The sequence below is a fragment of the Fundulus heteroclitus genome, chromosome 9 (genome assembly GCF_011125445.2).
Source record: "Fundulus heteroclitus isolate FHET01 chromosome 9, MU-UCD_Fhet_4.1, whole genome shotgun sequence".
NCBI lineage: Eukaryota > Metazoa > Chordata > Actinopteri > Cyprinodontiformes > Fundulidae > Fundulus > Fundulus heteroclitus.
Genome location: NC_046369.1, coordinates 19,625,966 through 19,653,335, shown reverse-complemented (window position 1 = coordinate 19,653,335; position 27,370 = coordinate 19,625,966). Strand labels below are relative to the sequence as shown.

At 39.3% G+C, this 27,370-nt stretch overlaps 1 protein-coding gene across 1 annotated transcript; it reads right to left on the bottom strand.

The window, feature by feature from the left end:
- Positions 1-387: 387 nt before the first annotated feature.
- Positions 388-26,120, bottom strand: LOC105936786 (ceramide synthase 2). The gene is made up of 11 exons (XM_021324174.2): positions 26,015-26,120; positions 23,720-23,896; positions 20,794-20,911; positions 17,101-17,219; positions 16,879-16,936; positions 16,606-16,656; positions 13,853-13,945; positions 12,680-12,808; positions 3,952-4,058; positions 2,109-2,265; positions 388-2,029 (listed from the first exon to the last, which is right to left on the bottom strand). Exons 1-11 carry the CDS (start codon positions 26,026-26,028, stop codon positions 1,826-1,828), a joined length of 1,227 nt encoding a protein of 408 aa, XP_021179849.2. The 5' UTR covers positions 26,029-26,120; the 3' UTR covers positions 388-1,825.
- Between the last annotated feature and the right edge of the window lie 1,250 nt (positions 26,121-27,370).

The following is a 27,370-nucleotide window of genomic DNA, read 5'->3' as shown; positions in this document are numbered from 1 at the left end:
TTTCCATTTTCAGATGATGGATTGAACAGTGTTCTGTGAGATGTTCAACACTTGGGCTATTATTTTCTAACCTAACCCAGCTCTGCATACCTTTCTCCCTGACCTGTATGGTGGGTTCCTTAGTCTTCACAATGCTGTTTGGTCACGTATGTAATAATTTATAATAAAGCAAGTTTTGAATGCAACCGGTTGCTCTGGTGTTTTCTTTCATCGGTAATTAGAGTAAAGGATACAGGGTACAAATTGCACACAACACTTTGCACATTTTCATCTGTTAAAAAAAATAATTTAAATGATTTTTAAAAGGCACTGCAATGCCGTTTATGTTTCATGAACTCGACACACAGAAAAGCTTTTCTATAAAATCAGACAAATAAAAACATTTGGTAATTTCATTGCCAACTTGTTGAATATGGATCATTTATTAAACCTTACAACAAGTCGCCCGGTAAACAAAACATCCATGTGCTCTCACTACAGAACAGTCCGGTGTAGCTGCTTCATAAACGTATTAAAACAATAATTTAATCATATTTAATACAATCTCAACAAACGCATGTCATTCAGTGAATCAGCCCTTTTTTTTATTTTTAACCCTCCCTAAATATTTACACTCTATCTACAACTGTCAGCTCCAGTAGAACAGCAGCAGACACGCCATTTGTGAACAGCGACAGCAGCCAGTGGTTTTAGAGAGCCCCAGTGAAACGTTATACAGAATACCAGTGAATGACCAAGTACATCGGTGGAAACACTGGCTTGTGCAGTTCACTGGATAAATGCATGCTCTATTAGTAAGCTACTCATACCATAAGAAACAACTTTTCTTTATCTGAGAAACAAACCACTGGGATGTAAATGCCTCTGCGTGGACGCTCATTTTATGGCGTACGCTGAACATTTTGACCGGCGGCATCACTCACAGCTGCGTTTATCTCATGTTTTTGTCCAGTAAAAGCAAAAGCGTCAGTGCAAAGAGTTCATACAGGTTTCCTGTGCTAAGTTAGTGTAAAACCAGCAGCTTTTGGAACAAAACAAAATATCGGTGGCTCAAACCGGAACAGTAAAACCCAACGTTGGTTCTTAATGAGCGAGAAAGCAAAAAGCGCACGTATGGTTCGAGTAAACATCTTCAGAAGCAGTACAAGATTTGATAAAAGTTATCAGTCAGAAATAAGCTCTCCTAACAAAATATGCTGTTTGTGGACACCAGAGGGCGCCGTATGTCTAGTAAGCAAAAAGATAATGGAAATGAATCAAATGTTACTAGAAATATTAACTGTAGATCTTTAGTGGATGTTTAGTGGTTTTCAAACAGCTTCCTATGATCAGTAGTTTTTTTAAATTAAATATGTACATAAACAAAAAACCTGTGGGGGTGAAATAAAATAAAAATGATTCTTGGGTTTGTTCCGTTTAAATACATAACCTACATATTATATGAAAATTAGATGTCATACAAAACCTTTAGTGCTTCATCAAATAAGGAAGAAAATAATGAGTTTCTTTCCTTAAGATATTTACAAACAAGTTATCACAATAAAATGAAAACAAAGAGCATAAATACAAACCATGTATAAACTACAATTAGACGTGGAATACATCTCACGGTTTCCGTGGTGTGTCTGATTTATTTGATGGTGCTTCCTGTAAGTCTCAGACTAGATGTAAAGCTCTGCAATCATCTGTGCTTGGATGGTCTATTTTGTGATGGAAAGAAGGATTCAGACCTACCCTGACCTAAAACTGTTAATGACCTGTGCTGGATGAGGACGCACACAAACACAGAGTTTATCTGCAGTAAGCACAAGGCGAGGAGAGTCCACTATCTGGCTTTACGCAGCTTGCTGTTTAAATTCCTCTGGTTTGTCAGGTTGTTTAGGCCACAGTTGTTAGCCAGCGACGTCGGTTTGGAGTTGACTGTCTCCTTCCTTTGCTCGCGGTTAGCTTCGCCATCTTCTCCCTCGGGCTCCTGCTCGTCATGTTCATCCACCTCGCTTTCCTCGTCGCTGCGTTCGTCTCCCTCCACCTTGGGCGTAAGAAGTCAAAGGTCATCCACATTTCTCCGCGTTACGCTTCTGCCACGTTGCTGATTTAAGGGTACTCACCTTGCCCTTGAAGGCAAACTTGCAGATCATGCGCAGAATGAGATAGGCCCAGAAGATGTGCAGGGCTTGCAGCACCAGCAGCAGCGCGTTGAAGAAATAATAACCGAAGAAAGGCTGGAAGAAGTCGAGAGACGACACCATGGTCGTGTGGACAATCCTGAGAAAACAGGGACGGGTGTGGAGCCAGCAGAACTCATTACAAGAAGAAGCAAAGGACAAAAACATCTCTACTGTGGTTATAACTAATAAATCAATAAATACATAAGCTTAAAAACATCACTTCTTTTTTAATTTGGATTCCACTTTCACTCTTATTTAGAAAGATGTGGAAAAAACAGTTAAGATTTTATTGCAGTAACATAATCTCCAACTGAAAATGTAAAAAATGTCCAACCTTAAATTGGAGTACATTTATTCAGGGGTTAACCGTTTCACATTAAAAAGTGAATGTTAATTAATTGATTTCAATTAAACTACCAATGTACTTATTGGAACTCCTGCTGGTAATTATTTGTACAACAATGAAAGAAAGTTGATCTGATTCGACTAGATGTTTTAAACCATTAATCAGCAAAAAGACCAAAATGTGACCTCGTTGTCAGTTTTCTGTAGAGGCCTCCTATGTTTTAATAAAAATATATTGGTTCTCTTAAGACATGGGTCTCTGTAAAAGCACAATATTTTAACTATGTGGAAAAAGAAATGTATACAATAAAACGTCCTAGGCACTCTGATCAACTTAACACAGAAAGAATATTCATAACAGAATGATTTGATTAGATTTATTCTATAGAACATTTTTGGGGTGTCAATATGTATTTTTTCTGGATACAGTATTTTTATGGCCAGAAAATATACTTAGATTGAAAGTTAGTCTTTTCTAAATGTGTCTTTGCTACTGGAGTAAAAGATAAACTCTTAGCACTTTTTAGACATCTTTAAGGGTTCCATCATCATGAAAAAAAAAACAGTATAGATTGGTATTTTGCATAGATATTTGATAATGGCATAACTTACCTCAACATTTTAACTCCACATCTATATGGTTCATGTTTTTTTGTATATCAGCTCTCATATTTCCTATGCTATAGCTGACCTCATAATGAAGCATGGCTGTCTTTCTGTTATCAGGCACCATTAAAAACTGCAACTAAAATTTAAAGGAGCAATAAGTAATAATGATACCTAGTGGCTCAAATCGGTGTAACAGCTATAACAATAATATAATATGCTGTCTCTAAACAGTGTATTGTTGTTTGGAAACTCCACTGCATTTTTACTTTTTACTACAAAGGATTGGCATGATGTTGTACTCTGTTCTGTTTCTGGTCTGCTTCTCTTACTGGCTTCCATGTTTAAAGGCTGCTGCACTTTTGCCAACATAAAATACCAAAGGCCACACTCTGTTTGGGAACCCTGGGAACTGTCATATGATTGGCTCAGGAACCAGGAAGTAAACACGGGGCTATACTCTGAAGCAAAGTAGTTTCAGACCGTACTTCTAGGTTTGAAAGGAGAAAAACGTGACTAAGACATTGTTGATGGAGAGGACCGATTGTTTATAGGGAATTTTACTTCCATCCCAGGTCACAAATGAGAATGATTTAAGTTGATTTTGTAGTAAATTTGTTACTTTTTGCTCCTTTAAGTAATGCTCCAAATCTGCTGACAGAGTGCTAGTCAGTGTTGCTCTCTGCCAGGCCAAGAGGAAATACAATCACCCACATATCTGTTACACTGGAAGCTGATTTCCTCGTAAGCTTTTACTTTTGACATTTATCCTCAGCACATTAAAAGCAGCCATCTACGTATTGTAGTGACAACATGCAACACGCCATCTTACCTGCAAGGAAACACCACAAGTCGTGTGACCAGGAAGACCAAAGCAAACGCGATGAACAGAAAATCACATGTCCTGGTCCACACTGCGTAGTGCAACATCTTGCCAGACTAGCAAAGAAAAGGGCAAAAAAATATGTATTTTTACTTACCGGTAATTATTTGTATTTTTACTTAAGTCAAATCTTTATATACCTTTTTACTTGTTTTGAAAAACAGTGAATTAAATAAAGGCTCAGGGCTTGTTAAGAGAAACAAAAAAAAAAAGAACCCTTGCTGTGAAGGTGACATGACAAGAGTTAAAACTGGGCCTGGTAAAACATTTTGGCACCGATGAGCAAAAAACATTTTGTTTATGAATCAGTATTTTGCATTGCAAATGATTTAACTGGAAACTAGACAACTGAAACATTGGGCAGGGTGCTTAGAAAAAGTAGTGCTATTCATAACTTTATTTTATGATCAGACACACTAACTGTCAAGGTATAGCCAAGACAAATGCAACATAGTTAGGTTCAGTAACGTAAATAGTTGCAAATAATTTCCAAAGACACCTGCAGGTTTAGTTTTGGTCAGGGAAGGAAGCTGCACCGGCCTTCAGATAAAATGAAACACAACGATTTACCAAAATACCGTTTTGTCAACTTGAAAAAATTTAAACATTGCAATAAAAATTGGACAGGCTCAAGTTCACCTTATGCACTCTACAATTTAAATTCTTAATTAAGACAAATTTTAAAACCTTTTAGAGAGAGACAGACAAAAAAGACAAAGACAAAGACAGACAGACAAAGACTTGCGGGACAGTCACTTTTCATCCAACCCTTTGGATGCTAATTTAGATCCTCCTGCAGAATTGGGTGGCTGTCCCTGACCTGGCAATTAAAAAGATTTACATTGTTTCTAGAATCTCAAATATTCTCAGTACCTTCCAGAAGGATTGGCTCTTAGGTGTGTTTTATGTTATTTGTACTTTCTACAGATGGCACACAGAATTCAGCTTCTATGAGGTTGAGACACGACTGTATCTTTTATTAAAATCAGCAACCCCGGTGCACTTCAGCACCTGTTTGACTGCATACAGTCAGTAAACTCAGCACCGACTTCAACATGCGGGAACTTTTGGCTCAATGAGAAGAGTTGTTGTCTTCCGATCCAAATGTTGTGGGCTGGATTCCAGCTCCCCTCTGCCGCATGTCAACGTGCTCCTCAACCCCAAGTTGCCAACCGATCCGTGTATCTGTGTATGAAGTGTGAGCGCTTGGGTCAACATAGCTGCAGTGAAACGGGCTTTGTGCTGTCATATGACCAGAAAAGTGCTTTATAAATTCAGTCTGTTTACCACTTAAGTTTATATTCAGGCCTCAGGAGGCTGCAGTTCCTGTAGCTTGAGGTCTACGTTAAAGTAAAAAAAAATTTTTTTATTTGATATCCATTTTAAATTCCATGAAAAGGCCTTCAAATCGTCTTTGCAACTTTGACTCATGCTTTTTTTAACAATGCAACTTGTATATTCAAGCAAATTTTATTTTACTGTTGTGCTGTTTTGTCCATATTTAGCATTATTAGTCCATATAATGAAATAAACTTCTTCCTCCATCTCTGCTTTGCTTCTACCACTGACTGAATTCCCACGGGTTTTCTGAGGCCTGTTAGAAAACTGTACTGTATTTATTTTTTCCTCTATCCATTTCTGTTTTATTTTTTATTCAAATTAATTTGCTTAATCGTGGGGCGCCCTTTGGCGTCACAACAGCTGGTTTTGTAAAGTGGTAAAAATTAAATGACTTTCCTTATATTGGAAGGACAGGTTTGTTACAACTTTAGTATGAAACATACATAAAGATAACAGCTGTACTCACACATTGCCTAAATTTGTATGTTAATAGATGACAGATGCTAGAAGAAACACTGCACATGGTCAAACAACAAATTTACTGATAGTTCTTTGGGGTTCTGCTGTGAAACTTAATCTGCAGACAAAGCCCCAATGCTCCAGGAAACGGATTCCAATGGTTTGTTGAGGAGGTTCTTAGATTTACCACAAGGCTGAAAGCTGAAAAGAAGACTGGCATTCACTGTTGCGAGTTTTGTCAGATTGCCAAGCTGCACTTCCTCTTGGCTGAGCTGCAGAAAATGACGGAAGGCGAGTGAATCATGAATCTTTTATAAAAACTGTTCCTACTCAGTTCTTTTCAAATGCAGATGTCCTCCTTCAGCCACACTGCGAGGCCAGCCAGCTAAAAAGAGCAAAGACTGAACAAAAAGAGAGCTGAGTAAAGCTGAGGCTAAATCACTTGAATTTAATAAATCAGTAACCGCAAAAATGCACGTTTATAGAATTGGAATTATTTAATTAACAACTTAGCATCTCCTTTGACATGATGCATTTTCTATCCTGCACACTTCTCTTCACTTAAATCTTTAGTAGTTGCATTGCTTTGGGACTAATGTTGCATTCAATTTGCAGTCAGAACTCAGAGATCCTGGCTTCGGATCGGATGAAACGACTGTATCGGCAGCTACAGACTTCAGAAAGTCCGAGAATTTTTCTTAAGGCCGATTGTCGAATCCAATATGGCAGCTGCTTGCATCAACAACAGTAAGCTGTGATGAAAAGTCGTTTGTTTTACAACATACAGCTGTAAGACTGTGTCTAAAACCTATGTTACATGTGCCGGCTGCAACTCTGAACCGAATAAATTAAAAGTGGTGTTTGCATGTGGAAAGTACAGCTTTAAACAGCGGCGTGGCTGTAAGTAGCAGAAACTATGTGTGATCGGTGAACTGCATCTCATCGTTCGCCAGAAGAAAAAAATCCATCAGTTGGGGAAAATAATTAAAGACAAAGATAAACTATTTAATGACCTTATTACAATACTTTAATACAGTAACTCATTGTATTCTTAGTGCTACTGCTCTAATGATCATGAATAAACCCCAGGAAATACTTCCGACATCTACAGAAAGGATTGTCATTCACGTTGGAAATAATAACACACTCTTGCAACAGTCAGACAAAAAAAATAAATAAAGAGCATTTTAGGAACTTTTTAACTTTTTAAAAACTTGTGAAAGGAGTGTTTTTATTTCTGGGACTGTTCCCACTTTAGGGCGTGGCTTTGGTCGTTTCAGCAGAATCCTCAGCTTACATACATGGCAACGATTTATTTGTGGAACTCAAGATTGATGTTTATTGACAATTTTAACCTATTTTGGAATCGGCAGCAGAGATGGAGTTCATCTGAACCGTGATGGTAGCAAAACTCTAAAAGCTAACCTGCAGTACTTTGTTTTAACTGTTTTAAATCCAGACTGACTATGATCTCCAGCTCGACGCACTAATTGCCACTGCTCCTCCTCCTCCTCCACCGCTCATCCTGTCGAGATTGTGCTTTCTTTTCAATTACGTAAATGAAGTTAAGGAATTGCAGTACAATGCTGAAATAATGAATCAAGTTAATGATAAGGTGAAACCAGTTAGTTCTATCTTGGGAGCCTCATTAATTCCAGCACTAATAAATAAAATACATAAAATAGCAAGACAGCAAAGAGACAGACCAGACCCTAGATTTCTAAATTTAGTATCTACTCTTCTCCAGCCACTGTCAAGACTAAATAGAAATCACAAAACTCCAAGTTGTATTTTAAAGTTGGCCTTATTACTGTAAATGTAGGATCCCTGGTAGGAAAGTCATTTTTAATTCAACATTTCATTGCTAGTTATAGTTTAGTTTCTGTTTTTAACTTAAAGCTGGTTAAATCATAATAATAGTACAATTATTCTTATTGAATCATCTCCCCAATTTTTTTGCTCTGTAAAACAAGAACCTATAAAAAAAGGTGGGGAGCTGCAATACTTTTCAATACTGCTTTTACATGCAAAGAAATATCTTATATACATTTTTCTTCTTCTGAATATGTTGCTCTATAGCTACAGTCCTCCACTCAAATCCTGTTGTTGTAGACGCCCTCCCCCCCCAAATACTGTGCAAGCTTCTTTGTCGATTTTACTGAATTATTGTCCCTAATCTTTGTTGATTTTGATTTTGTTCTTATTGTTGGTGATTTTAACTTTCATACTGATAACCCACTAGATCAAAATGTTAAAGAACTGTGCCAGATTTTTGATAATTACAGTCTGATCCAACGTGTAACAGACCCCACACGTAATTGCGGACACAGCTTGGACTTAATCATTTCTAAGAGACTAATTATCTCCAGTAGAGTCTTGGCTGTTGCATTATCTGGCCATTCTTGTATCTTTCTGAGTGCTGTCTCCCTGTCCAGAGAAATAATTACAGTAAAGTAATGTCAAAAAGACAAACCACAGAAACCACAGTTGACCAACTTATCCAAGCTTTCCTCTCAACTCTTCCATGTCCAAGGACATGACAGAATTGTACTTTAGTGGATAATTTCATTTCCAAAATCAAGACTCTTATTGACCAATTGCTCCTATCATAAAAGAAATCTCTGGAAAACAAAAACCTCCCTGGAGAAACTTTATGCCAGAGAAAATGGAAAAAGAGAGTGTCAAAAAGTTGAACGCTGGTGATATGAAAGTAGACTACAAGCTCTTTTTGACGTCTACAAGGACAAGATTCGATTCTTTAGCCATGGATTGAGAAACAAAGGAGAGCTTCTTCTCTAATATTATCTCCAAGTCTGTTAATAACTGTGCGTTTCGTCACAAATCCTCCCCTTTCAGTAAATTCTGAATTCTTATCTTCTGAGGCATGTGATAAATCTGTAATTTCTTTCAATGAAAAAATTGAGAAAATAAGAAAAACAAAAACACCAACTCCGCCCTCTTGACTCCTGGAAGGCAGTCACCTCTGTTTCCACCAAATCATAGTGCAATTAAGATGAATCGTTTTCATCCAGTAACTCAAACTATACATCACATGAAATCCTCTTCCTGGTGTCTAGATTCTCTACCAACCAGTTTATTCTTAAAATCTCAGATATTTTGGCTCCTGACCATCTCTAAAAATAATTAATGAGTTGCTTTCTTCTGGAGATTTCCCACAAACTCTTAAGACGGCTGTAGTGAAACCATTTTTTAAGAAGAATAGCCTGCATCCATTGATACGCAGTAATTATCGACCCATATCAAACTTCCATTCTTCGGGACAATAATAGAAAGAATTTCTTTTCAACAATGAAACAGAGTTTTGGGATTGAACAATAGTTTTGACGTTTATCAATCAGGTTTTCGTAAACATTACAGTATTGAAACTGCATTGTGAGAGTTTTTAACGACCTCCGACTTAATAATGAGTTCAATAAAAACTCAGTTCTAGTTTTAATTGATCTTAGAGCAGCATTTGACACGGTTGATCACAACATTTTGCTCAGCTGGATTATATCCTATCTTTATGACAGAACCTTTATTGTATCCATAGGTAACTTCAGATCTAGGCTCAATAAACTCATTTGCGGGGTTCCCCAACGTTCCACCCTCGGTCCCCTCCTCTTCAGCGTTTACATGCTTCCACTTGCCCAGATTCCCCAGAGCAATAAAATACACTATCACAACTATGCTGATGACACACAACTATATATCAATCTTTTACCAAGCGACTACAGATTAACAGCTGGACGTGTCAAAAAATTTCTCCAACTAAATAAAGACAAAACTGAAGTTTTAATATTTGGGCCAAAAGAGCATAGATTACAAGTCAGTGCCCACCTTCAGTCCATTGGCTTGAAGAGCTCTGATGAGGCCAGAAATCTTGGTGTGATCATGGACCCTGACCTGAATCTTGACTATCACATCAAACCTATCATAAAGACAGCATACTTCCACCTAAAATATATTGCTAGAATAAGACGACTTATGTCCCAACAAGACTCAACTCCCAAGTCCCAACAAGACTGAAAATTTAGTTCATGCATTTGTTTTCAGCAGACTCGACTATTGTAATGGTATTTTTACAGGACTTACAAAAAATCAATAAGACAATTTACTCAAAATGCTGCTGCTAGAGTCCTTACAAAAACAAAGTACTATCATCATATTAGTACAGTTCTGAAGTCCGTATATTGGTCAAGACTGTACCTGTACTACCATGCAAAAATATCACAATTATCCATATGTTATAATAAAAAGAAGTCGGCCCATCTCATTGTGGCTATGAAATGGCTGAAATGTTGATATTGACGTAAACTTTATAAAAGATGTATAACTTTTTTCCCTAACTGCCGGACATTAAATGTGACTAAACGTTTCCTGTTTTAGGTCAGATAGGATTAACACAAATAATTTCTGCCTGCTATATGCCAGAACAATGAGAAAAATAAATATTAGGGATTTTGTTTTGCTTAAATTCTGAGGTTTATATACATTTTTAAAATGTTAGGTCCAATTGCCTTCAAAATTGTATGACTTGGGTAAAATATTTTGCTTTCACAAGATTCTCACACAGTTTGCTGGAATTTTGAGCCATTCCTCCAGACAGAGCTGGTCTAACTAAACCAGGTTTTTAAGCCACTTTGCTTGCACACACTTGGTCAGCTCGGCCCGCAGATTTCCCCCGGCTCTTAGAACATGGCTCTGTGAGAGCCACTCCAAAATGCTTAGTGTGTTATACTTAAAGAGGCCTACTCACATCCTAAGACTTTATGAATTTCTGCACCAGTAGCTCACTCTGGTTGTATTCAAAGGTTTTCCGATTAAATTATCACAGCCTGTTGGCTTATTATATTTCATTTCTGTTTACACTTTGTTTTACGCTAGTTTTTTAGTAAAATAAGTGCTTTTGTGTATATTTATCATAACAAGACCACATGACTGGATGTACAAGAGCAGAAGCAGTGGGGCCAAGCGAGTCAGCAACGCCCAGCGGAAGTGTGAAAAGAAAGCAACCCTAACCCTGTAGATCGGGTTGGCCTTTGATCAAATGCAAGGCATTGCAAGATGGTCTACTGGCTCTTAAAATAGTTACGTCAATTGTTGGCATCTTGCTTTCTGATAGCTCAGCGGTACCACCGGCAGATGACACAGCAATGTTTATGTCTGCTGATCATGCCTAGTGCAAAGTTCTTCTAAGGCTCAAAAAGGACGAACTAAAATATAACATAAATTAACTAACATAAATATATGGTTTTTTGTAGGGATTTTTATGGTCAAAATAAATGACAAGGCCCCTTTAAAGGCACTTTGTAACTAGAAGTGGGCACCTCACAGTTGAACGGTGTTCTCGGGCATGAAAGATTCCCACTGTACTCTCCAAATGTAGCAATGTGGACTAACATTTTGGTTTCATCAGAAAACAGGACATGTCTTTGAAAAGTAAGGCATTGTCCCTGAGAATATTTGTAAACTATAATCTGACTTTTTGTGCTGCTTTTGGAGTAATGGCTTCTTCCTCCCTGAGTGGCCTTTTAGTCCATGTTGGTACTAACTACTGCTAGAACCCTGTATACAGAGCATCTACTTCTTTGTAAGGGGCAATGTTGCTGTTAAATAAACAAACAAATAAATAAAAATAACGCAGGAGTCATTTCACTGTGGATAGTGAAACACTTAACAGCTTCACACAGCAGAAGTTAACAAAGCCGTGAAATCATCATCCGGGCTTCCCCATTCTGTTTAAAGGCATAGTAATCTCATTATTTTGACATTTCGCAAATAGACATAATCTTAGTAATCCTATCTGATTACTACAGGAAAGGTTTGGTCGCATTAGAAGTCGGACAACAACAACAACAAAAAAACATGATTCTTTATTATTTATGTAAAAATGTGGTTTCAACAGTAGATCCTATAAGGGAACACTAAAAATGTCCTATTTCACGAGGTTTATTCTGAACCAAAGTGCAGACAGGGACCTGGGAGCGCCAGGGTGAGTAGAACTGATTTAGTAATAAATAAAAAAAATACAAAACTTATAGTCATGCATGAAGAAAGCAGGAAACAAGGAAAGAACAGGAGGCAAGTAAATGGAGGGATCCAGTGGTGAACAAAGAGAAATCAGGAGCTTAAATTCTGAGGCAGGGATGGAAGATGATAGAGCATGCAGGTGTGAGTAATCAGAGAAAAAAGTACAACATCTAAGGCAGAGTGAAAGCACGGAGCTGAGGAAGGGAGACTAATTAACACGGATGAGCAGGGATACAAATAAACCGAGAGGACATATCTGACAAAGATCTAAGGGAAATCAATCTAGGACACACAACGAACAGAATGAAAGCAACACCTGTAGAACATAAACAACAGTATTGAGCACCAGAAAATGACCCAAATAAGGCACGACCTGAAGAACAATGCTGAAAACAGAAACAAATGGAAAAACAACACTCAAACACCCAAGGATTGTGACAGAACGTGTATATCTCTAAAATGACAAAGGCACCTGGATTATGTAGATGTTATCAACAACACGTAAAGTTCAGGAAAACCAGTTGTATGAAACTAAGAACAATGGACCAGAATATATTTTTATATATTTTTTAAATCTTTTGGGCTTTTTATTGTTTTCAAAGCCAATACTGCTCTTCTTTTGTAGGATGTGTAAAACTCTTAAGAAGACCTTAACAAAAATACACACGTCTACTTCCCTGTGAGCTTTGTGAGTGTAATGAGTATTTAAGTGATGACACACTCACCCTTATTTCCTTCTGCTCCATATCACAGAGGAATCGGTGACGCATAGATTAAAAACTGACTTTCTCTAAGCATGAGTGAAAGACTTAGCAGTTGCTTTGACCTGGGCATGGTACTTTACCTCGAGCAGTATGTCGGACGAATCATGCAACAGCATCACCAGCGTGCCAACCCTCACATAGTTGGCGCAGTAAGAGAAACAGATAAGAAAAATAGTGGCGATGTGATGAACCACCTGCTCCTTGAAGTCCTGAAATACACGCACAGAAAAGAGTAAAAGAAAGCTCTAACGAGGACTTGTGAGGTCACTCCAACGTTAAAGTGCAGAGAAAATTAAACACTACAGAAAGTTGTCTGAAAAGCTGTCCACATAACAAATATTTCTACTTAAATAAAAGAAATATATATTTTTGAAGGGTGATTAAGATGAGTATGAATGTTTCACTGAATGTGGAGGCAAAACTCTTCCTCCAAACAACAAAACCTGGAAATCTTAGTTTTGATTTGTGATACAATTCAGAAAGTTATGGTGGAAACCCAAATAATCTAGCATATGTGCTAAAATTTGATAGGCTTAGCAAAAACATTTATGCTTGACTGCTCTTGATCAGTGATAAAGCAACAGGAAACAAAAAGTCTGATCCTTTTTCCAATCAGTGAACACACTGTGCCAGCGTGCTTCTGGCATTTTCTGGTGTTGAAGTTAATTTTATTGAGCGATGAGAAATTTATCCTAGCTATTTTCCTTTTTACTGAGGTGAGTAAAGGTACAGGAAGCCAGTTCTCTCTCTCTCTCTCTCTCTCTCTCACAATGTGTGACTTTGCTATTATGATTCATTAGTGTTCCCTGACAGAAAGACTCCTGAAGTCTACTTTATAATTACAATAAAACAGTAATGATGTAATAATCCAATGCATGTATTTTAATCTGCGCATTTACTCTGTAATATTGAGTTGGACACAACTAAACCTTATTTTGAACGGTTTTTATGATTTAGTGCACTTCCAGATTTTGAGATGCAGAAAAAAAAATATATTTTAATGAACCATAATCTGTTTTAGAAAAGAGTCAATCATTTTTATTTGAATTTCACTGTGAAGATTTACTGCAAACACAGCTACAGTATATTTTTAATTAATGCAGATTATAGATGAAAGTATTTTTTCCCATCTCTGTGTGAACGATGCATAAGGACAGCTGGTCAAAGAAACAGCTACTTAAAAAAGTGAAACAAATGGCCAAATACATGCATTTTTAATGCATATACCTGATGGTGTTTTTGAGTCTACTCACTTTTCGCTTGACGTCCACAGAAATGCTGAGCAGCAGGGACAAATAGAAACCCAGCTCCAACATGTAATACCAGTAGTGGACATCTGCCACAGGCTGAGGAATGAGAGGAAGAGCATCACACTGAGTCCCCGTTTACACACAGAGCTTTTAAAACCTCAGCCCTGTCTGTGCAGGCAGAGGAAATTCATGGTGTGCAAAAGTATTCACACCCCTCAAATCTTTTCACATTTTCTCACAGTACAGCCAAAAAAAAAAAAAACCATTTATGGATTTTATTAGGATTTAATGTGACAGATTAACAAAAAGTATTACATAGTGTGCTTTTGAAATGTAGAAGTGTGGAGTAGATTTCCATGAAGCAAATCTTGAGTCAATACGTTGTAGAAGCACCATCCCCACAGCACGGGTGCTAATTTTACACCACACACAAACATTTTGCATGTAGGCAAAAAGCCTTCTTTTTTGGTTTCATCTGCACAGAACACCTTTATCCTCAGGTTTGCTGTCTCTCTTTTTATATTTTAAAAGCACTGTACGTGCAGCAAAGCAAATAAAACAAAATCAAAAACACTTTGGGAAGCCTCTTAAGTCTCCAAACACTTGTAGTGTGCAAGGCAAAACTAAAGAGTTGAGGGTGGGGGGACTCTTAAGAACAACAGATCTTGAAAAGGAGTCGATATAAAACAGAGAGAAATGCCAGTGTGCAACACTTCCTGGTCCAAACATCTACAAACTTCACTCCCGTTCTGCGCAGGACAAAAGGACGCACTATCTCAAGTAAAAACACTTGCACAACTTTCAACACTGGGCCTTTGCAGGGACACAATAGCAGGAAGCGAACGGGGAAGTTTATTCCTCAAAACACATTCTTTATCGCCATGAAGGGTTCGCGCAGCGTGGAGCGGCGCAGTCTTGATGGCGCTGTAATCAGCCACACCGCAGATACAGAGAGCGGTGACTTTTCTACTGTTTTCTATCGGCGGTCATGAACCCGTAAAGAAGGGCGGCTTCCACGTAGGAATGGGGACGCGCATGCATACCGAGCTGTCATCAGCACACCGCAGATACAAGCTGTAAAACTCATGGTGTTTAGGAGAGTCTAGACACATGAGGGCAGGTTTGCAGTGAAGGAGGGGAAGGAATTTTGATAAGAGTCATCAGGAAGGTCTGCGTTAACCAGCCTACGTTATAAACTTTAAAATGTTGGATCTCTAGGAGCAATAATTACGACAATAGTTAGTTTATTTCTTCTTTAGTGATTTAGTAAAAACATTTTATTCATTCTTTTAGATACCGTACAGGAAACTGTTCCCCAGATGTTCAAATGAATAGAAAAATGTTTTGTTTTATTCATTAATCTGAAAAGTTGAACAAATAAGAACAACTAGTCAGTCTGACTTGATTAAAAACAAGTATAGTGAGTGAAAAAATTGTTAAGTTTTTGTGGCTGTAATGTTAATTAAATGCGGATCAGGAACCAATTGTTGTGTTTTCCCCTTTTGTTCAGCTGCTCCCTTTAGGTGTTGCCACAGCAGATCATTTGCCTCCATCTCAACCTGTCCCCCATAAAGCCTTTGCATATCCTCCTTCTGTACATCCGCGAACCGTCTCTGTGAACGTCTCTTCCTCCTTTGCAGCTTCTATTCAACATTTTTGTGAAATAGATCCACTGTTCTTCCTCTGTACATGTTCCAGCCCATTTCAGCCTCGCCTCTCTAAAGTTGCCTCCGAACCACGCTTTTCATTTCAGCTCTGGCTGCTGCCTCTTGACGTCCCGTGTTTCTGTTAGCACCACTGGCCCAAACCTATGTCATAGCACGGTAGCATCAGTAGCATCCCGCAAACTTTTCCTTTCACACTGTCACGAATTAACTCTAATATTTCAAAGGACTCAAATATCATCCCTGATCTAACCCCACCGCCCACTTTCATCTCATCTGTAACTGTACACACTAACACACACCTCACCACTGTCTCACTGCCCTTCAGGCAGTAAACCATCCATAGATTTCTTGCAGTTACGCACACTTTCCTAATAAAACTGTACATCTCTATGGGTCTGCTGGATTTCATGTGGACTATCGCCCTTTTCAATTTTTTATCTTCTTTACAGCTGTCCTCCCTTCCTCCTTATTAATACTCAACCCTTCCAGCTTCACTGATATCTCTGAATCCTCTCTCTCATTTTCTACATTCATCTGCTCTTCAAAGTAATCCTTATTCCTTATTCATCATCATCATCATCATCATCATCATCATCATCATCATCATCATCATCATCATCATCATCATCATCATCATCATCATCATCATCATCATCATCATCATCATCATAAAAACAAACCGACGATCTGCCAAATTTAGATTCATGCAGAGACGGACAAAAATCCCAAAACTCAACTGCTGACTAACAAGTTGCTTTCTGTTTATTCTTAAAAACCATATGCAACATACTTTATACTTTGTATTATAACATTTAATGTTTAATATCTTTGTGCAATAAAATGTATATTTAGCCACCAGTTATGATAAGTGTAAGTGGATCGGTCGTTAAAAGCAGCGTTACCTTGCATGATCACACTCACAAAGATGCTATCGCGCTTTTGTACAACAGCGCTGACCACCAGAACCGTGTCACTTACTCATATAATTTATTCATACCCATACCATTAGGGAGGATACATTGTTATGCATGTTTTGCTGAATAAGAAAAAAATTATTTTAGATCCTTATGTTGCAAACAACCTGCTTACCTGTTTTGGATATCCCCTCCAGCACTCTCTTTGATCCCAAAACCAGGGAGTCTGGAAGATCCAGGAAACAATCATTCAATAAAACACATATTGTTCTGAATCTAGTCTAAACATCATAAGCAAACTGAATGTATTTCACAGCATCTCTGCCAACAGGTCAGTGGTGCAAAGCTTGCAAATCTGTCATCAGCTCATAAATGTTCAGGGAGAGTCTACAAGAGTGTTTAAGTGAAAGCAAATGATTGTCTGATGAAAAGAAACTGACAAACGTACATTAATCAGCGAGCCGAGTCCTGCGGCGAAGGAAACCATGTAGAACACGAACCGCCAGCTGCACACATAGAAAATTATCTTTTAGGGGTCTAAGTAAAATCGGCAAACATTTCAATTAAATAATAAAAAAAACCTTTTCAGCAATATGCAAATTAAAACACAGCAACAAAATAAAGAAAGCAAAGAATTACTGAATCATGTTAAAACAAGAGAGGGACTCACGCTGCCTCGCAGAACTTTTTTGTGTTGCTGGGTCGGTCCTGGTTCCTTCTGTGTCTGAACCAGGTTTGAATCCTTCTTTGAGAGAGTCCACACTGCGTCCCCAAGCTCACCACTTGACTCTAAACACACAGAAAGAGACCATATATCAGGATGTTTCGCCTTTCAAGGTAATCTGCCCACTTTTAGCCTCTTTATGCTTTGGCTAACAGTGGTGCTACTAAAGCGTTGGACTGAAATGTCTATACTATATTTCACAGGATGAACATTTTTATGTTGTAATCCCACACATTTCAAACTCAAATGTCCACATTTCCCAGGCCTTTTAAAAATCACAACACAATATTTATTTCAGTCCAAAACAGGGTGGATTTTAATGGGTCCAAATTTCAAAAACACAAAGTACAAAGGACAGAGATGCTAAAAAACTGTGAAACTGTCCATTTTTTAATTATGAATGGTTGTGTTATTAAGTGATGAATTAGTAGAGGAAAAGATAAGGTGGGCTGCACAGTGATGTAGTTAGTACTACTGTTGCCTTGCAGCAAGAAAGTCCTCGGTTCAAATCTTGACCTGTGGTCTCTCTGGAGTTTGCCTGTTCTCCCTGTGCATGTGTTGGTTCTCTCTGGGTACTCCAACTTTCTTCCAGAGTCCTAAAACCTGACTGTTTGATTAAATGGTCTCCCTAAATTGCCCTTAGGTGTGAATGTGTGCGTGCATGGTTGTGAGTCTCTGTGTTGGCCAGTGATGAATAACTATAGAAGTATAGAAAATGAATGGAATGAAAAAGTGAAAATGAGTGGATAGAAAAAGGTAAAAGTCATTTTATAAATATAAATCAAGGTTAAAACAGCCTTTAATAATTCAGACTTCTAGATTTTTTTTAAATGGAATAAGAAATAAAGTCTGGAAATTTTAAATAAATTTTCACCCCCGATCTTTACTTTTCCATACTTAACCAGACTTTTCAACCCTGCATAAGATCCCGGTAATCATATCAGTGTGGGGTGCCCCCGACGAGGTAAATGTGTGGTGTGTAAACATTTGTCCTCTGCTGAGTCAGAAATGAGAGATGGCGCCGTCCCTCTCCTTTTCTGCACCCTGATACTTTACACGAGCTTATGTTACAGCTGTAAGGTCAATGCAGGGTGAGACTTAATTACAAGGTTAAGAGATCTTATTCTCAGTTACAGCAAAAAGGGCACTGCATAAATCTTAAAGGTATATAGCCACGTTATTTGCCTGAACCAAAGAGACCAAAATCAGTTGATTATGATAAACTAAGGCTATGTACTCCAAGCGTCCGTCCAGATGGTGTTTTGATCGTCCTTTTTGAGCCTAAATAGAACCACAGCAACGGGCGCGACGAGAAATACCAACACCAGCAGGACATGATAATCTTCCAGAAAAACATTGAATGCAACCACAGTGAGTAATTGCTGCATAATATGTAATATGTAAATGTGAATATGCAAGCTTTACATTTTCTGGCCTAAAGGATAAAATGTGAAAAATCTATAATAGTTAGGATGTTATATATTTCTTAGGTGTTCCCCTTGATCTTCTAAGAACATCTAGTTTGTTTTATATTTAGAGTGCAAGCTGAGACGAACGCGACAGAACAACCACAATCCGCTGCTTGTTCAGCACAAATACGTCAAAAAATGAGAGTGAGATTGCATGTGCCTGGACATACTACCGAGGAAAAAAAAAAACTGAATTTAATAAACCGAGTCTTGTTCTGACAGATGAACGGCTAGGCTTGTCAGGACAGGAACACCAGCACTGTTACTCCACTTGTCTCTGAAACCAAGCGACAGGTGGAAAAAACATGTGTGCCTTCTCCTTTTTGTAGATAAAGAATAAAAACAAATGTACAAAGATTTGTATTTATTAAACTGTTCCCTGCCATTTTAAAAGACAACTGAGGCAGACATACAGCTCAGTGATGGTGGAACTACGCTTTAGGCTGTTTTTTTGAAACTTATCTTTAGCAATAAAATTGGTGAGCAGCAACTCCAAGAAACTGCAAAGCCAAGCTGAAACGCCTCATGCTCAGTGGATTTAGATAGCTCTGACAACACCGGGCCAGCGGTTTGAAAAATAAAAACATGTTTTCAGTTCACATAAATGGAACCCTTTCAAATCATACATGTACTTTCACTAAATATAAAGCCAATCTATCATGGTAAATGGCTAAAAACAGAGCCAGATCCGGTGCTGCAAAGTGTCTTCATGACTAATAAGCCACTCAGTTATGTTGAATATAACTTTCCCTGAGAGACTTCCTCATGTAAACGTCTCCCATTTAGAAACAAGGAAACGCAAAGCCTCAAATGGGGAATTTCACTGAAGTTGCAACCATGCATCACTGCACCCGACCCATGTACATCTCCATTTGTTAATGTCCCACCACCGCCAAAATGTGTGCATTTGTACCGAGTAAGGGATTCAGTACAAATGCCAGCAATGTGCACGCACACTCCTGCATCCCGGCAAAAGACAACGACGCATAATGTTTGACTCATTTGCTTACATAAATCAAAACAGGTTTAGCAGGCAGAGGTGAAAAGCTGGGAACTGCCTTTAAGATTTGCATCACGTCTGCAGCAACTACTTTAAAACAGAAGCCTTTTTTCAGGCCGTTTCACTTTCGTTCTTAAAGTACATTCTTGTAGTTAACTGACATAATTATAGACTTAAAGGGCAAGAACTATTTAAAACAAGCCTTTCGGATGATGTGTTGCTGCACGGTGGTTACTAGTAGCTCTGTTACTATGCTGCAACAAGGTCCTATGTTCAAATCCCAGCCTGTGGTCTATCTGCATGGAGTTTGCATGTTTGTGTCCATGCATGGGCTCTCTCCCGGTACTCCGGCTTTCTCCCACAGTCCTGAAACACGATTGTTAGAGGACTGTATGGAGGAAGGGGTAAAAAAGCGCTGTCCTTCCACAACCTGTTGCTGTGCACTGGCAGTTAGCTGGCTGAAAGGAGGCTGCAACAATTTGATAACGCAGCTTTTGTTGCATTTCTGGTCGCAAAAACACAGAAACTCATGGTGTTGAAGCTAAAGGATGGCCACCAAAATGTCGTACGAAGGTAATGCTGTTTTGAAAATGAAAGATGAAATGAAAATGGGATGAATAACATTAATGGCATTATGAGAAAAAAGGAATCATTTGCTGAATTCCTTTTAAATAAAATCAGTTGTATTATGTTATGCATTTTTGGTTCACATCTCTGTGTAAGATGTCCTGATGATGTGACAACAAGTTATTTTTATGCAAGTTTATCATGCCATAAGAATCTCATAGCAGCCTAGATCTTTAAAGAATAATTTTTTTTTAGAACATATAGATAGATTTGGAAGCACAACACATGGGTATCCAGATGCATGAAATCCTAGCTCCTGCTGGTCTGTGAAGAAAATGGACGTCTATCTGCAAAATCTGGGAATACAATTTTCCAGTCACTCTCACTCAGGTGAGAATAGTGAAAACTCCCATTAAAAGGAAAAATCTAATTAAAGCCCTTTGAGGAGAACACGAAATCTTAAAATCCCTGACACCCAGAACCTCGGGTGTGTTTCCCAGCGGAGGTTTTGCGGTTTCTCTCGTCTGGACGCCCCAGCAGGGTTAGTAGCCTTTTTGCTTTGTAAAGTGGAGAGGACGAATCAGAAAGAACTGGAGTACAAACTTGTGATGGTTGCCGACTGGTGTGTTCGTAGAAGGCTTCCAGCTTTGGGATAGACGGAGCTTCAATCCGGATACGATCCTTCACACCTAAATATCTGCTTAAAGGAATGCCGATGATCCTGAGGAGAAAAAACGACACAATAGAAGAAATGTGTTTTTAACAATTAATGCCCAACAAAGAAGACTTTTTTTCCCCCCTTGATAAGCTGTAATTCAGGCGTGACCAACCAGCAGCTGCTCGGTGTGGATCTATCAGAAATATGAGAGCTCATTATGCAACTCCTGACAGCCTGTAGAGCTGCTCCTATCGGTGTATTGTGACATTTGGCCAGATAATCATTAGCTGATGCTGCGTCAAAACGCACTGTGCGTGTTTGCAAGTGCATGGGTAGGTCAGCGAGAAACGGAGGGATGAGAAGCGCAGAAGGACAATGAGGGTTTCTGAGAAAGGAGCCAGATGTTTTGGCAGATGACCGTATCTGTGCACACCTTGGCAGTATAATCACATGTGCAACTCTATCTGACGGATAATCATCACAAAGTGAGAATGAATGGACAGATCAGGGAGAACGAGAAGGTCGGGGCGGCTTTACGCAGAGAGACGCGCAGTCTCAGGTTACGGGAGCATATAACAAGCACAGAGAGAGAGAGCGATGTGGTAAGCTCAGCTCAGAAAACAGGTGCAGCCTGAGACGATCGAATGAAGAACCGCCTCATCCATCTTGCGGCACAACTAAAACTACACAGATGCTTTTCGCAAACCACAACAGACACATATCACTTACACAAGAACAAGCTGTTTCTCATTTGGTCTTCATCCTCTTCCTCATGCCCATGCAAAGCTAATTTTAATTAGCTTTGTTAATATCTGATATTAAACGCCTCCCCGGGACAACGGCATGCAACATTTCACTTCGGACAGTTCAGATAACGAGGCGGCTGATAAGAAAAAGCATTCAAAACAACGTCACTGCCATCTGATCAGATGTCACGTGCGCCTGCATCCAGGCGCTTTCACGGGCGACTCCAGTCTACGCACCAGTAGACCTTTGTCAGCAGCAACACATGGGGGAAACAAATGTGTTTATGTTTCTATCCAGGTAGTATTCTCTTATTGCAATGGACTTACACCGGTAATTAAGATTTTTCAAAGCGAGGTTTTGTCAAAAGGTTACAAGCAGTGAATATCTAACCTGCAGGAGATAAATCTCCTGGCGTCATCATTGTGTGTAAATCCAGTTTGGGGGAGGGGCTAATCGAGGCAGATTTATATCTCAAAAACAACTCAAGTCTAAAAAAATCTCACGGAGGTTCACGCAAACACTATTTTCTGACCTTTACAACCTTCATCAAGTTTACATGGAATGTGTATTTCACACAGAGGGTATGTATATGCAAAATGGACGTACATCTTACTGAGAAGGTAAGATGTAAAGCATTTCCGGTCAGACTGGCTAAACCGATCTAAAAATAAAGCAGTGCATTAAGTAGATGTTTAAGTAAACCCTATTTTATTGATTTTTACACTGCCTTGCTTTTGTGAATGCTATTAGCATCCATTGGGAGGACTCAAGGGGTCGAATTACTTGCCAGCAAGAATGTTATACACTAAACTTTGAATGCCGGTGTTGTGTTTAACAGAAATGATAACATTATGTTGGCTTAAATATTCATGAAAGAGTATTTCTATAAATCACAATGACGCCTTTAAGACTAGAGTTGTTCCAGGATGGTAGAAGCCTGCTTTAGTCTTTTCCCTAATCGGACTAGCCGTTAGCTTCGGTCTTCTGATCTGGATTTATACTAAAAGAAGACAACAAGCTAGTTTTCTACTCCAGATGACACTAACCACATATACATAACATTTTAGCAGGACTTCAGTGAAAAAAAATTAACGATCTCTTTAAGCTTTTAGGCCTTATGAACTTAAACCGGGCATATACTGTACGAGATTGTCAGTCGTGGTACTCATATACAGCTCAAACTGTATGACGAAACCGCAGGGTTTAAAAGTTCACTGCTCACGATATCTGTTCTTAGACTGTACGGCCCGACGCTCTGATAGGACCTGACTGCTCACACTGTACGTCTAAAAACCACACATCAGACTCAGCCCCGTAGAGAAATGGCGCTCCTGGAACTTGTCTATCAAGAAGCCGAACAGTAGAAGAAGAAAAAGACGGAAGTGTCAATGCTCACTGTTAAATATGAGGCTCACTAGAACGAAATTGACAATTCTACGAGTTGCTCCTCCGTAGTTTGACTCCATGTCACACGTACCACCGCCATGCTTCTTTCTCCACTCCTATGTTTTCGTCTGAGAAGAAGAAGAATTCCCTCGTTTGCACATGCGCAGTGCACGAGGTAGGGGGAAATTGGCTCGTAGACGCTTGTAGCTCAGCTTCAACAGCAGGACGCGCTCACGATCACCTCACGAGGGCCGACTGAATTTTAAACATGTTTGATTTTCATCTGACCGTACCATTCTTGATCAGGAGGGGTCGTTAGAGGCTAATTGGCCCTTTATTACGCCCTGTATACTACACGACGCAGGACGCACGGTGCAGCTGAAAATCGATCCGAAAAATTCTCGCACGACTAAAGATGAGGCCCAAAAAGGGTAAAAACTCGTACAGTGTATGCCCGGCTTTATGAAAGCTGTGCCGGCATTTTCATCCAAGTCAAGTCAACCAACATCATCAGCCTTTTAGCATTTATAAAATTCACTAATCAACCAGATCAAATGCATCCATAATATGCATTCATATCCTGTTTTCATAGCAGGCATGGCTAACACACCCTGTGTATGACGCATAGGGAACCTTCAATCCCTGAAGGACAAAAACATCATATATGACTTTAAATCACATTTGCATCTCTCCAATAGATAATGACAGCCTAAAGGCTTAGCAATAGCGGTGTCTCACCTCTCAAATACATATCTTAGGGCTATAAATGCAAAGGCCAGTGGCAACGTGATGAGGAGATCCCGGGGCAAAGGAAAACGTCCTTCCTCGTCCTCCATCTCCATGTCCTGCCAATTGATGCCAGGAGGAAGCCAGTACCGCTCCTGCCACAGCCATTCGTTCAACAGGGCCGCCATCCTGAGAAGAAAAGAGCAAAGGAGATGTTCTGCTTCGTATAAGAGCGCAAACTGATATGCCTCATCAAAGTATTATGGTAATAATGACTCTAAAGGATTAAAATTATATGTGATTCACATGACAGACTTCACACCGTAGTCGAGGTGTAAATGTTGCATGAGACCCGTTTTTGATGACTGTGGAGCGGTTGAAAAACAGCAGGATGGTCTAAATGACTAAAAGCATTATTTTCACAAATACAAGCCACAGGCCAAAAAGCAAATGGTTTTAGGTCCACGAACTTCGAGTTCGTGGACCTCCAGCTGGCAGGTGGCGGACAGCTCTGCCCTGCAGAGGATAGTGAAGGGAGCTGAAGAGGTCACTGTAGGGTCCCTACACCCTCTGTGCAGGATCTGTGTCAGCGCTGCGGCAGCAACAGGACTCTGAACTTTACCAGACTCCCTTTACATGAACTCTCTGAGCGTCTGCCAAAAGCAGAACAATCAGTCTGCGACGCAGCTTTCTGTTTCAGTGCTGTTAAAATGCAGAACCACTGATTATGTAGATTATATTACTGTGGCTGTTACATATATTTTATGTAATTTAGGGTTTTATATATCTGCAGTTGACCCGTTTAGACATTTTTTACGCTAATCTGTTGAATGTTTCCAGAGACGCAATGTCTTGTTTTGCTGTAAACCTATTCCTTAACATTGAAATGTCAATAAAGTGATTTAATTTGATTTGGTTTTCCTTCTGTCTAGGTTTGTCTGTATTTTTAGCCAGGCTACTAAATATGGCAAAACAATACACTAATAAGGCTGTTATGACCATTGATAACACTGATTGTCCTTTCATCATGGTGCTGGTAAGTTGATAGCATAATACTGTATTGGGAAGCAAGTGAAGCAGGTAAAATGGTCGGGCCAAAAGAGAACAAGTTGCTGACGAAGTTATTGTTGGTTTAAAATAGAAAGGTGTCAGAACGCACAATGCATCGCAGTTTGTTGAATATGGCAAGCAGCAGACCTAACAGTATGACAATCTTGACTCCTGTCCGTCAAGGAGAGCACCAGCAATGGGCACATTGGCTCCAGAACTGGACAGATGGCCGGGTCTGATGAACCTTGTTTTCTTTAACATCAAGAGCATGGTGAGGCTCATACATCCTTCTTATCTGGGGAACACATGGCACTAGGATGCCCAGTAAAGAGGTGGAAGCCGGGATCTGCTGGGAAGCCGTGAGTTCCTGCAACCCATGGATGTTACTTCGACTCATACCTACATAAGCTCTGTTGTAGACCATGTGGATCATATCGAGCAGGATCGGGAATAGCCAGAGAAACAAGCCCAATCCTTGGAGGCGCCCCTTCAGGGCTTAAAGGATCTGCTGCAGACATCTTAGTACCAGAGATATACCTTCATACATAGTATATAGTCGTTTAATCGCAATGGTTAAGGGCTGCTTTTGTCAGGGAAGGGAGACTGGCATGCTATCAGACAGCTGGTAATAATGTTGAGCCTCATATGTGTAACAATGTAATACAGCAACAAATTAGCAACAAACACAAAGAAGGTCATTACCGGCTATGATGACAGCATGGGTTTTTTTATTACACCTGCACTTGAACACAACACAGATGCGCAAACACTATACATACATACATACACACACACATATATATATATATATATATATATATATATATATATATATATATATATATATATATATATATATATATATATATATATATATATATATATCCTCCTCCGGCCTGCAAGAGGCTGCAGCCTGTGGGATGGTTTAAAATGCTGCTATATATCGATCAGGCTGCTCTGCGCATTCTGCCTGCCAACACAGAACTACGACGCGCTGACGGAAAATAACAACATCGGCAAATCTGGAGCATGTGCGCTGAAGCAGGTGCATCGATTTGCGGCTTAAAGCACGCAGCGTTTGAGCGGTCATGATCCAGAAAAGCCTGTGCGCCCACCACCCCAGAGGGATGCCCACCATCTCCGCTACGTCCCGACACTCCACCACCGCCACAAAGGACGCCTCTCTAACCTCATGTTTTCACTTAAAATACAGTTCTATTAGTAGCATTAATATAGCAGGAGAAACATTGCGCTCACCTGTCCGGGCTCATGATGTACTGATGATGGGAAACAGAACAGCGGCAATGGGTGAGAACGAGGAGGAGCTTGTTTCTACGCCCACCGCGTCCGCCGGGGGCGGGGAGAGGCGCGCTCTGCCATCATCACCGTTTTATCACCATCTCGACGCCTTTTACGCTTCGCCACCGTGCGTGAAACAAACAAACCATCGTCATTCCATACCAGCCATAACATCCCTCCCTCAGATTTACACCCTCATGTTGACGCATCGCAACATGCCGGCAATAATGCTTATGTACAGTGCAAAAGTATTTATACTCCTTAAACCTTTCGCACTTTGCATTTACAGAAGTCATTGTCGTTCTTTGGTTATCGTCAGGACGCAAGTTGGCCATGTGCATCACTGCGAAGACGTGTTCTTTCACTGCAATTACACCTTTTTTTTGCAATATGGACATTTTATTTATCCCCTTTTGAAAAATAGCTCAAGCACAGTCCAACTGGATGGAGATTTTCTGAGGAATTTTGTCTTGCTCTAGATTTTCAGTTAGGGGTTTTGGACTTGACTTTGACTTGGCCATTACATCAATATGTTTTATATAAATCAGTGATGTCCACTGAAAAAAAAAAAAGCAAATTCATTTCATGGTGAATTATTTTCTTTTTACACTATGAGCAATAAAATTAACCATTCAATGTTTAAATGTAAATAGTAGAAAATATCAAATTGTGTCACTCAGAAAAGGGGTTTTATGTCTTAGAAAGTTTTTGGGACGAATGTTTTCTATTCTGTCAGCATAGAGGATGTCTTTAATTTATTTCCTGCAACAAAACAAGAATTTTCTTCAAAAACTTTTTTTTTTTTTTTTTTTTTTTTTGCGAGATATAATAATTGGGCGTGCCAAGTTGTGGTGCGTCTATTATATTGTAATGGGAGCACAAAAACATAGCTAATAAAAGAAAGATGCTTTGTGTGAAAGCTAGCATGTTTCATTTAAGAAGATTTACATTAGTTATAAAAAAAATCTCAAAATAAATAACTACTAAAAGTGGCCATCTACATCAGGTCCAATTGCTGGCGAGCCAAATTTCTAAAATGCTGGACCTACCGGTGGTGGCCATAATGATATATTCACTTTGGACAGCTCTGATGTAAACCGTTCCTGCAGCTATGGCTGCATGCGTATGGTTGTTATCCTGGTGGAAAGAGAACGGCTGTCCCAGTCTCTTTTGAAACATATAACAGGTTTTTTTTTTTTTCCAGGATTGACCTAAATCCATTCATCTTCAATCATACAGTCTACTGCATCTCTTCACTGGAAGCAGTTTGCACTGTTTAAATATTTATGCCATATCTATGTAATGTATACATTT